The following is a 12,871-nucleotide window of genomic DNA, read 5'->3' on the forward strand; positions in this document are numbered from 1 at the left end:
TTTTTTTTTTCGCAAAACTTGTGCAATCCGTTTCCTTATGTCATAGGCTTTCCAAAAATCTAAATTTTATCAAAATCTGACAAGTGAAAGTGGGTCAAAACAAAGATTTAGTTTGCTACAGGCAAAAGCAGTCATTCAGGCAGTGTGCCTGAGGACTCAGGCAGTTAGTATTAAAGCCCGGTTTTAGGCCTAAAGGGAGGGCTTTGGGTATGTAAGAAAAGTCAGAAAATTTCAACAGCCTCAGACCAATACTTTTTGAGTTATGTAAAAAAAACTACAGGGGGGGGTCAAATTGACCCCCCCCCCAGCAGGAATAGGGTTAAACATATATACGTATGTGCATATGCACTTTCGGATTCATTTTACATTCTAGGTATTTTTATTTTTATTTTAAACGGGCTTCATGAGAATAAGTTTATTATTTATTTTATCTTATATAATTGTGGAATTTGAATTGTCTAGAAAAAAAACTTAAATGTTTAGAACCAAACCAGAAAATTCCGACCGTCCCTCTCTAAATATGATCATTTTTGTCTAAAATATTTTAATGTAAAGAAATGTGTAGAAAGACTAAAATAAATGCTCAAAATTGGTAAATTTACCCCCTACGCCCTTTTCTGGTGCAATTATACATTTGTTCCATGCTGTATATTTAGTTTATATTATCAAATTCAACATGGTATTAACATTTAGAATAATTTGATGAATTCTAAACTAAAGTATGTTTGAAAATCTGAAGTTTGTTTTCATTTTGTTGTTGTTGTTGTTGTGAGATCAGAGCACTTAGATAAATTAAAGTTAGGGAGGAAAATAAAATATAAAAGAAAATTAATATCAGAATAGTAAGATTACATGAATAATATCAGAATAGTAAGATTATATGAATAATATCAGAATAGTAAGATTATATGAATATTATCAGAATAGTAAGATTACATGAATAATATCAGAATAGTAAGATTACATGAATAATATCAGAATAGTAAGATTACATGAATAATATCAGAATATTAAGATTACATGAATAATATCAGAACAGTAAGATTACATGACTAATATCAGAATAGTAAGATTACATGAATAATATCAGAATAGTAAGATTATATGAATATTATCAGAATAGTAAGATTACATGAATAATATCAGAACAGTAAGATTACATGACTAATATCAGAATGATTACATGAATAATATCAGAATAGTAAGATTACATGAATAATTTCAGAATAGTAAGATTACATGAATAATATCAGAATAGTAAGGTAACATGAATAATATCAGAATAGTAAGATTACATGAATAATATCAGAAAAGTAAGATTACATGAATAATATCAGAATAGTAAGATTACATGAATAATATCAGAATATTAAGATTATATGAATATTATCAGAATAGTAAGATTACATGAATAATATCAGAATATTAAGATTACATGAATTATAAAAATATATGTATTCTTTTCACCACACTGTGAATTAGAAAGAAGAAAATGGTACCATATTTGTGCGACTTTACAGTTTTGTGACCTTTTAGCTCTTCTAGTTTGGATTTTACACAAAACTATGAGAAAGCATACATATCAGGTTATATGGAAGAAATTCCAAACATATTTGTTCTTCTCAATAGCTCTTCAATAAGATGAGTTATGATTGAATAAGATTTCAATGTTACGTATCCCTTCCCCTCCTCCTTCCCATTTACTCCTCTTCATTACATGCCAACCCCCAACCTCCCCTTATATCATCCATATTAAAATCTTTATTCCCATATCCCCCCCCTCCCTAATAAATTCTCCTACACCCCCCCTCATCATATAAAATCCCTAAATGCTAAATGAGATCAATAATGAGAAGTGACCTATATATGGCAGAGCTAATAAAATATTATAAAAGGCTGGAGTGTTTGAGCCAATATTGTAATCACATATTTTCTATATATTAATGGTTTTGTCTAATATTTCAGGCTTTTGTTGTAATAAAACAAAACGAATTAAAATCCATTCTTTATGCTTTAAAAGCAAATCCCAATATTGTGCATTTTTATGTTTTAAACATTACATAATGCACTTCGCACTGCAGAAGAAAAATTTAGAAAATAGAAAAATATTGTAAAATACTTTAAAATGTTGAAAGAATATAAAATATTAGAAATTTTTGAAAGCTAGGAAAATTTAAACAAACATTAGAATTGACACTTTCCAGAGGGAACAGCAAAATAAAATTTGAAGAATAAACAGAAATATATGAACAAATATTCTAAAGGAATTGAGTCTTTGGAACAAAATCAAATATTTAAACCTCAATATCTTTAGAACATGATGTTGTAAACCTTTGATATTTCAAACTCAGATTATTTGATCAATCAGAATTCATAGTTTGAAATATCTAAGGTATGCAACATTTGGTTCCAAAGATATAGTGATTAGTAAATCGGAGTTTGTGGCAAAGACTCAATTCCTTTAATTCAACTTTAGCAGAAGTTAAGAAAAGTTTGGCGTTAGACTTAAAGTATTACACAGGATTAACCATAGTAAACCACAAAGGATGAGACTTCAAGACGACTGTAAGGAACCTAATCAGTCTTTTTCCTTACATTCGAGTTCCCTGCATTCGTCAACATTGTTTCTTTATTTGTCAAAATCAAAAATCGACCAAATTTAACCCTCTCCTTATTTCATTTAAAGATTATTTAAAGTCTAATATTTTGTAGGTAACCCTGTATGTCACAACGATGATCACGCGACTCGTCAATCGAATTTTGAAAAGTCTTTGCAACAAACTCAAATTTTCTAATTTTTGTATCTTTACAACTTGCCAGTGTAAACCTGTGATATTTCAAACTTAGATTGTTTGATCCAACAAATATCTTTTCAAAAACACAACAAAAAAGTATTTTTTCGTATAGTGATATTTTTAGATTGTTAAAATTGGTATAAGTCCAATTATCAAAAAAAAATCGAAGGAAATGAGTCTTTGCCACAAACTCGGATTTTCTAATCCCTATATTTTCGTGGCCGAATGTCGGAGACCTTAGATATTCTAAACTATGAATACTCAAATCAAATCAAAGCTTTTATTAGGCCACAAATTATACAATGTACATACATATAAATGCTAATTGAAAATAACAGACAATTAAGAGTATATTGTGGCCGGGGAGCTACAAGATAGCTCAGGCTGTTTACACATGAGCTCCCCTGGTTCAGCATAATATAGATAAGAATACTGTTAGTTTAAATAATCTAAGTATGAAATATCAAAGGTTTCCACCGCCATTAGGTTACAAAGATATAAGAATTAGGAAATTTGAGGTTGTGGCAAAAACCCAATTCCTTTAACTTAAAATCTATAAAATTACTTAAAAGGTTCGATTTTCCTTACTTTTAACTTTATACAAGAGAATGTCCACCTCGAAGGATGAGTGTAAAGATCAATTTGTTCCAAGTTTGAACCCAAACTTCTATTCTAAACTTTACTGATTCCTACACAAACTTGGTTTAGCTTACACTCATCTCTATCTTCTTCATCCACTTAACTGATGTATTTAAGAACTTTTCCAACATTTATATCAAACGGGCTGTTCATAAATTTTGAACGGGTCACATCTTTCCAATGTATGATTCCCATTTTGTACGTGACAAACGTAAAAAGTTTCAAACTTATATTTTGTATACCATTAGAAGACAGTATTAAAGCCATAAATCGAAATTAAACAGATAATTATGTTTACAGAGTTTCAGAACGTAATAAAAGTGTATTTTTTTTTAATTTAACCCTTTACATATTATTGTATGTAAGAAAGCAAAAAAGATTATTTTTACGGGAAAAGAATAAAAGTAAAAAAAATTGTCAGGATGATAGACATTCTTCAAATAAGATTCGTCAAAATGTCTAAGAAAAAAAATTCAAAAATTTAAAAATAAAGTATTGAGTAATTTGTATCTAGCTATTGCAATTCCATTCTGGTGGCGGGGAGTGGGGGGGGGAACTCAAATAATAATGCAATTCCATTCTGGTGGCGGGGAGAGGGGGGAACTCAAATAATAATGCAATTCCATTCTGGTGGCGGGGAGGGGGGGGACTCAAATAATAATGCAATTCCATTCTGGTGGCGGGGAGGGGGGGGACTCAAATAATAATGCAATTCCATTCTATTGCAAATAGCTTGCAATAAAACGAAGGAAATTTTGTCATTACCCACCTCCTGGGGCGTATGCAGGAATTTTTAACCTGTCTTTACTTTTCAGGAGGGGGAAAGGGGGCTCAGTTTCCGAAGGGGGTTGAATAAATATCCTACATAGCCCCCCCTCCCGATATGCACCAATAAATTTGGATTAAATGAAATATAATGAAAAGTATTTATTGATGTAACAGCATCTTCACATTTTTTTACTTTTAATTGCTTCATAATGTTTCTTGTTTTTTAATTTGTTTTATATTTAAACAAATATATGCACAAATATATATGTCAAAATGTATATATAAATATATATACAAATATATGTAAAAATGTATATACAAATCTATGTGCAAATGTATGTATATATATATATATGCTGCTGAAGAATGTCCAACATGAAACACGGTGTCCAGAAAGAAACTATATTAAATAAACAATAGAAAATGTTCTAAACTTATTTTAAGAAGATACATATATACATATATATATAGTATTTTCAACTTTTTTCAGTTTAAATTTATATTTTGGATGTTTAAATAAGAGAAAAAGAGAGAGAGGGGGGAATGAGAAAATAAATTCAAGAATGCGAAAAGTATTAAAACTAACCATGGTCATAAAAACCATAGACAGTGTAATTTGGCTAAAATTACGAAATTTAGTAGATAAAACGTTCTTCATATATCTGTACCGTATAAGGCTGTGCAGCTGTACAGCTGTATAGTATATATTTCGACAGTTTATCATTAAGCTAGGGTAGGTTATTCATAATCCTAGCGGGTATGAATGCCATATCTAAACTTTAAGTGGATAATGAAAAACTTTTGAAATATTAAATTTTGTAATGTAAATAAATAAAATTACAAAAAGGGTCAAAAGCTTTCTTTATAATGAAAATGAATATAGATATTAAAAAAAGATAAAATTCTAGTCCAAATTATTTTATTAAAATGTTGATTTTTAAGCCGCTATTTTTCCTGTGTATTTCAATAAACAACACTTTTGGGGATAAATCTATTAACTTTAAATTAGTTCTTTTCAAAGATCATAAATTTCGTGTTTTTTTCAGGCAATATTTTTAAATATTGGGGTTATGTGAGTTGCCACAAAAAATCAGTTCAGTCTTTTTGACGTTTATCGGATCCATACATAAAAACAGAAAGAATAGTTGAATATCTTTACCTGTATTCATGCATCTGCTCTAGGTGAGATCTCCAATCCCTGGCGTCTACTCTAACAGTTACCTGATAATTCAAACTAATTATTCAGAAAGGAATTGAGTCTTCGGAACAAAATCAAACATTTAAACCTCAATATCTTTAGAATTCGATGTTGTAAACCTTTGATATTTCAAACTCAGATTATTAAATCTAATAGAATTCATAGTTTGAAATATCTAAGGTCTGTAACATTTGAATTCAAAGATATAGTGATTAGAAAATCAGAGTTCGTGGCAAAGACTCAATTTCTTTTCAGATTGGAACTTTTGAACTAATGAATCCCTTCAAAAAATACTAATTATTATACTTCAGAGAACATTGATTTCTTTTGCACATAGATTTAAAAATGCTGAAATCGTCATTTAATGGTTCACACAAAATCTGCTTTCCACCATGCAATGGGAGATTAAAAACAAGTCAACTGTTTTTCACAGTTTTCGCAGTTATAAGAAGCTTACGTCTCAGATGTTAGATGTCGCTTCGTAGTTTAGACTAAAATGTAATGAAACTACACAAATTGTATCAAATAATTCTAGAACAAATTTATCTTTAGAACAACAATGTAATATGACATTTTGGCATTTTGTGCTTTGTCTGTTACTGAGTATGTTTTGAGTTTATGAAATCAGTGATCTTTTTATTAACTTCTTGAATGTTTGGAATCACAATCAAAAAAGTTTCTGGCATCAAAAAAATCCGGCTGAAAAAAGTTAGAGTTGTGTACTGCAAATTATTCCAAAGAAAATTATAAGACATGACGCTTTTCCTCAAGATTTTATATCTTTTTAGATTGGTTTGTTCTTATCTTTAATAGATTGATACAGATGGTGTACCATTAAACAATTAGAATTAAGGGACTGTGCGCATAATTTCATTTAAAGAGGGTCTTCCTCGTACTTTCTAGAAGTGAAAGAAAATAAATAAAACCGTTTTTAACTTTAACTTTACGCTAGCAAAATATCATCTGTTTCGAGTTAACGCTGTACACAGCGCACACATGAATTTTTAAGAATACAAGCAGTTTTTGTTAAGTTTACACACACAGATCTCTGTACTCGATTAACACAAAAATGTTTATAGTATAACATTGTATAATTGGACATTGTCCTCTTTGCGTGGATTTTTACTAGAATTCACGCTTAAAGTCCCTTTAAATTTGTAAAGTAGAATTTAAAATTATACCTTGAGTTGTGGTGCTACTCTCTCTACCTCTAGTTTCCACTGCTCGGCATCAGTACTACTTTCCATTATTTGTTCCGGGCGTTCATGTCCCTGCTCTCCAACTAGTTTATCCAGGGGATACGCAGACAGGTCGTCTTAATAATATATCAATTTAATATCAATATATAAATATATATAAACAGAGTGTCCCATATCATATTAGATTGACTCCAAGCTTTAACACTGAAATACCAAAATATTAGTTATTGTTAGCCTTTTACAAGTTTTTAAAATGTTTCATTATTTTTTAATTTTCTCTAACACCCTGTATATAAGTAGTAATCCAGGTCAACAACTAGTTTATCGAGGGGATACGCAGACAAGTCGTCTTCATAAGCCGGATTTTTTAAGCCTAATTTTGGAAACCTTTGAAATTTCAAATTTTGATTATTTAATTTAACAGAATTCATAGTTTGAAATTTCTATGATCTTTGTCGTTAAGTTGCAAAGATATGATATTACAAAAATAGAATTTGTGGCAAGGACTTATTTCCATTTAGTAGATATTTTTAAAATTTGGTTTCAAGTTGAGACCCGGGAATTAAGAACTGACTCATTAGAAGTAATCTCTGTTTAGGTGTCTTTTTTTATGTTCAATCATATCTTAAACGAACACCTGGACCGATTTGCCTTAAATTTTGATTGGGGAACTCTAAGATTGAACCGTTTGACCTTAACAGTGAAAACTCCAGGCAAACCTGGTTTCCCAAGCTGCCTTAAGAAATTACCACAAATAAGTAAAGATTTATGGATCTAACCTATATGGAGAATATCTCCTTCTTCTTCCTCAGAGTAGTCCCCCGCCATATCCTCTTCTACACGGTCTAGATTCACCTAATATATTAAACATTAATCCCCCGCCATATCCTCTTCTACACAGTCTAGATTCACCTAATATATTAAACATTAATCCCCCGCTATATCCTCTTCTACACGGTCTAGATTCACCTAATATATAAAACATTAATCCCCCGCCATATATATGTGTCAGTGTCCCCCTGTATGATGAAGATAAATGCGTTTATGATGATGATGATGATGATGATGATGATGATGATGATGATGATGATGATGATGATGATGATTAGTTCTCACCTCCATATCATCATCTATCTCCTCCTCTTCTTGTCCCTCTTCAACTGGTGGGATCGGGGTGTTCCAACTAAATCCGACAAATCTAGAAAAACAAAAAAAATTTCAGCAATTTGATTTGTTCTTCAGTTTTTTGCCCATTTTTAATTTGATCCTTAAAGAATGCACGTTTTTTGCGGTTTCTTTTAAAACGTGCATAAAATATATTAAAACTATCCTTTTGGACATGCATGGTTCATCGAAATATAAAACCTTTTTAAACTAACAAACTCTATTATTTTCATTAAAGTAATGTTTTTCAATTTGCCATGATTTGCTGTCCTTACAATTAAGTTACACTTAATAGGTTGAAAAGATATATAGGGATTATAAAATTATAGTTTGTTCACAGTTTTCCTTTCTGCATTTCCTAAAATATCAATGATGAATCTTTACAACAGGAACACAATAAAGTAATAGAGTCTTTGCCACAAACTCGGATTTTCTAATCCCTGTAACTCTTCAACCTCCAATGTTGTAGACCTTGAGATATTTCAAACTTTGAATTCTGTTAGATAAAAGATTATAGATAAAAAATATAAAAGATTTACACTGTCAGGTTGAAAAGACTCAATTCTTTTGGCCCTTATCAAACAACTGAGTAAAAAATGTTTTGAAGCTATATAAAGGAATTGAGTCTTTGCCACAAACTCTGATTTTCCAATCCTTATATCTTTACAACCCAATGTCGTATGACCTGAGATATTTCAAACTGTAAATTATGCTAGACCAAATAATGAAAGTTTGAAATTCAAAAAGTTTGCACCAACAGGTTGCAAAGATTTAAGAATTAGAACATTTGAGTCAGTGGCAAAGACTCAATTCTATTTCTTCTGTGTACTTTAAAGGGTTTCTCTTTTTAGACAAGGTTTGAATTTATTTAATTTATCAGGGCTGTTCATAATTTTATATCAAGTTAGTGCAAAAGGGTCACAAAAATTTCCAAAACGATATTTTGTGTTATGAAGAAAACTAATTTATCTCTTTATCTAAGTGTGTGTTTTGAGGTAAGGTTTGTGTGGCGGGGAATTACTATTGTTTATTCAGCGTGTCAATATGCATTGACAAGAGTTTGCAAACTTTGCTTTTAGCATATTGTGTTGGATGTCAGGAACATTAACAGGAACATTTAATATACAGACTTAAAGGGACTAGTGGCGTAATTTCAAGTGACCCTCCATGCAAAAATACCCGATTTACATGGTATATTTTAACCCTTTCACTGATCGAAAAAAAATGTTCTGTTTTAGTAAAAAAGAAAATAAATTGAAATATATAAATTTGAAAATAAATTAAAAAATAAATTTGAACAAAATAAATTTCCTAAAATGTAATGAAGCCTTTATTAGATTGAGTTTGTAAAAACCAGAAATGAGTGGAAAATGCAAATTAACCCCAATTAAAACCAATAATTTGATATACATCATGATATGTTTCTAGGGGGTTAAAAAAAATACGGCGCGCTTCGCGCGCCAAATTAAAAATATTTACCCCCCCCCCTACAGAATCATTATGTCCGCCCCCGCTATTGAGTGTCTGCTTTATTAACTCAATGTACGGGCGACACAGTACAAACTGGGACCGGAAAGGTTGACCCGGCTCGGATATTCAAATGTACTACCTATAGTCTGTGCTGTAGTAATAAAGTATAAACATATCTCTATAAGTAAACTTCTATAACCCTCTTTACATATTTGCCTCAAATTTTATTGTGGAACTCGGCAGAGCCACGGGAATTTTCTTAGCTTGGTTTAAAAATTGTAAGTTGTGTACAGGCTGAGTTTTATAAAGAAAGTTAAGTTTCCAGCCAGAGCTGGGTTCCCAAGATAGTACACCATGGTCATACATTGTAGCATAGAAACCATACACAATGGACTAAGACAATGGGGTCGGTCAAATAGGCCTAGGATTAGGCCGGGTACTGTAAAAAGTCTGAACGCGCCAAGAGAGTTCTCATAGCCCTCCGATGTGACTATGCCAAGAAAATTGACCCCTGTCGTATGTTAGTCTGGTTAGGACGACGTACTGTACCATAGGATCGGGTCAGTAAACGCTGTTATCTGGCAGGCCGGTACAAACTGGGCAGGTCCTGTTCGAATTCAAATTTACTACGGCCTTAAGTGCATACTGATGTACACAGTGCACATTTGTATAAATAATATTTCAGTCATGCAACCAAACATAAATGGAATATCAAAATATCTTTTATTTTTGAAAAATTTCTTTCGTAAGTTTTTAAATTCTAGACTTTATGACTTACATGCAACCTTTTGAAATTTGATATTTTAATCTATAATTTATGTAAAATAAACTAGTTTTTATTTTGCAAAGATTTACACCTTCAGATATCAAAGATATATGGGATTCGAAATTTCAAGTTTGTTGCGAGAAATCAGTTCCTTTGCTCTCACAATATGTTTTCTTTATTTTTTTTTTAATATTTCAGCCAATAAATATTGAATAAATATACCGTAATATATTCAATATATAAATGATAAAGAAAAAGTAATATCAGATATATCTCTTTCTAAATAACTCAAGGATTAACGTAATAATGAAAAAAAAACACATTTTTGAGAAAAATATCATATTTTTTATTCAATCTGGAGATACGACTTTTTTCAAAAAAAGAAGAAATAATCTACAAATTATTGAAAAACAAAAGAAAGTTATTTTTAGAAATAATCTAAGAAGTAAAGAATTTCTGATAATATCGAGAAAAAAAAATCCATTGAAAGTATAGCTACATACATGAAACATGAAGGAGAATCTAAGGTTTTCACTTTTAAAATTTATATTTAATTAATTTTACCTTAGGGCCTCATCACTGAGACGATCCAACACAAAAATTGCCTAAACACAAAATTTGTACTAGGATGTTTACTTTAAATATATTTTTGAAATGAATTAAATTTAGTTAAATGCATTACGGTAAATTTATGAATTCGTGATTAAGGTTTATATAAAAGGAAAGAGTTTAGAATCAATGTGTATTGTATATACACTACAAGGATAGAGTTCAGGATCAAGGTTTATATACAAGGATAGGGTTCAGGATCAAGGTTTATATACAAGGATAGAGTTCAGGATCAAGGTTTATATTCAAGGATAGGGTTCAGGATCAAGGTTTATATTCAAGGATAGAGTTCAGGATCAAGGTTTATATTCAAGGATAGAGTTCAGGATCAAGGTTTATATACAAGGATAGGGTTCAGGATCAAGGTTTATATTCAAGGATAGGGTTCAGGATCAAGGTTTATATACCAGGATAGAGTTCAGGATCAAGGTTTATATACCAGGATAGAGTTCAGGATCAAGGTTTATATACAAGGATTGGGTTCAGGATCAAGGAAAAATTAAAAAAACAATTTTTTTAATAATTTTTATTGTATTCCACCTGTTCACCGTATCCTTGTTTCAGCTTGCTGGGAGCAAAATCTATTGTTACTCCGATTTTCCTTAACAAATTTACAATGAAAGACGACATATTCTAAATAAAATCAAAAGACGACAATTTTTTAACAAAAATTAACACTTTTAGACCAGTTGTCAAACTATTTATTTTCTAAAAGAGAAGGTTTTGGACTATACATTTTCTTAATTGTATTTTCTTTTTAATTCTTTTTAAACGAAAATTGAGTTTTTTGAGAGTTGAGAGTTCTTTGAAACAGAAGCAGAAGCTTGGTCTAAATGTCGTCTTCAACTTGACAAAATTTTTACTTTCTTGCTGAAAGGATTTAATTCTTGAGTCTTGACACAAATTATGATAATATAAAATCCCTCACCTCACATTTTCCAAGATCTTAGAAATCGTTGAATTAGGATCATCAAACTCCTGATGAAAAATAGTTATTATAAAAATTGGTTGACAAAAAAAACTGAATATTCATTATATTTCAAGAATTTGTCGCATTTTTATTTCTTATTTACAAAGAGATAAATGCTTTAAATAAATAATATTTTGAAAAGTTTCAAAAATTTAATTAAAGAAAAACTTGAAATTATAGAAAGGGGATAATTGGGGGTTTTGGTTTTTCTAATTAATTAGGATTTAGTTATTCGTGCCATCGATAAAGTTTTGAAAATGTTCCCTAGATATTTTTGAAGAAATATGTTGCAAATTATAAGATTTTTAGCGGTATTTTTATTCGAAAGAAAAAAATTCCGCTTCTTGATGTTTATCACTGTATGGTAAAACTTTACCTGTGGAGGATCGAAACTTTTCCCAGCTTTTCTAAATAATTTTCTTATTATTATATAATTTTTATAAATCTTTACAAATTATGAAATAGAATATTTTGAAATAGGAAAGTACATTTATATCGGGATAAAAATTATTTGTAAATTTCTTTTTACTCTAACTAAATCAAAGCAATATGGAAATTCTTAAAGTAAGTGTTGGCTCGTGAAAGAAAGATTATGTAGTAATATTATGTAGCAATTACAAATCCTGATTTTTTTCCTTTGAACTGTAAACAATTTTTATGCTTTTGAATTTTAACTTAAGAATCTTTAAAATCAGGTGTGGTTGGGGGAGGGGAGGGTTGGGGTTGCGACTGAGAGTTGATATAAATCTCTTCTTCCCAACAACGGTAACTAATAAATGTTTAGGTATATATGAAAGAAATTTTCCTAATGAGCCAGGCTGAAAGTGAAGTAAAAAGAAAGAATTGTTCTCCAGGATTAGTCTGCAGGACAAAGTAATGACGGTTCAGAGGTCGCATTCTGAAAATAAAAATTTCATGTGTATAAAGTGGTTATCTCCATTTGTCTCTTTGAATATTCGACCATAACCCCGGGACTGGATTTGCCTCAAATTTTGATTGGGGTACTCGGTACCCTGGGTTAACTTCTACAGGGAAAACTCCAGGGACAGCTGGGTTCCCAAGCTAATTTTCTTATAAAAAAAAACAATATAAATAACTATCAGACTTTTTGGTCTTGAAATCGTTAAGTCAAACACTTTTAATAAGTCAAAATATGTCAATATATTTACAATCTGTCGAAATATGTCAATATATTTACAATCTGTCAAAATATGTCAATATATTTACAATCTGTCAAAATATGTCAATATATTTACAATCTGTCAAAATATGTCAATATATTTACAATCTGTC

At 30.4% G+C, this 12,871-nt stretch overlaps 1 protein-coding gene across 1 annotated transcript in view; it reads right to left on the reverse strand.

Moving 5' to 3' along the window:
- LOC111695803 (intraflagellar transport protein 57 homolog) overlaps positions 1-12,871 on the reverse strand; it is a 30,671-nt gene that overhangs the window by 15,882 nt on the left and 1,918 nt on the right. Inside the window, exons 2-10 of the mRNA XM_023465243.1 lie at positions 12,384-12,476; positions 11,955-11,985; positions 11,537-11,586; positions 11,149-11,209; positions 10,564-10,604; positions 7,716-7,797; positions 7,379-7,454; positions 6,582-6,715; positions 5,362-5,423 (exon numbers count right to left, since the gene is read on the reverse strand). Coding sequence (XP_023321011.1) covers positions 5,362-5,423; positions 6,582-6,715; positions 7,379-7,454; positions 7,716-7,797; positions 10,564-10,604; positions 11,149-11,209; positions 11,537-11,586; positions 11,955-11,985; positions 12,384-12,475 — 629 coding nt within the window. The 5' untranslated portion in view covers position 12,476. The remainder of the gene's footprint in view (positions 1-5,361; positions 5,424-6,581; positions 6,716-7,378; positions 7,455-7,715; positions 7,798-10,563; positions 10,605-11,148; positions 11,210-11,536; positions 11,587-11,954; positions 11,986-12,383; positions 12,477-12,871) is intronic.

Source organism: Eurytemora carolleeae, unplaced genomic scaffold (genome assembly GCF_000591075.1).
Source record: "Eurytemora carolleeae unplaced genomic scaffold, Eaff_2.0 scaffold56, whole genome shotgun sequence".
NCBI lineage: Eukaryota > Metazoa > Arthropoda > Copepoda > Calanoida > Temoridae > Eurytemora > Eurytemora carolleeae.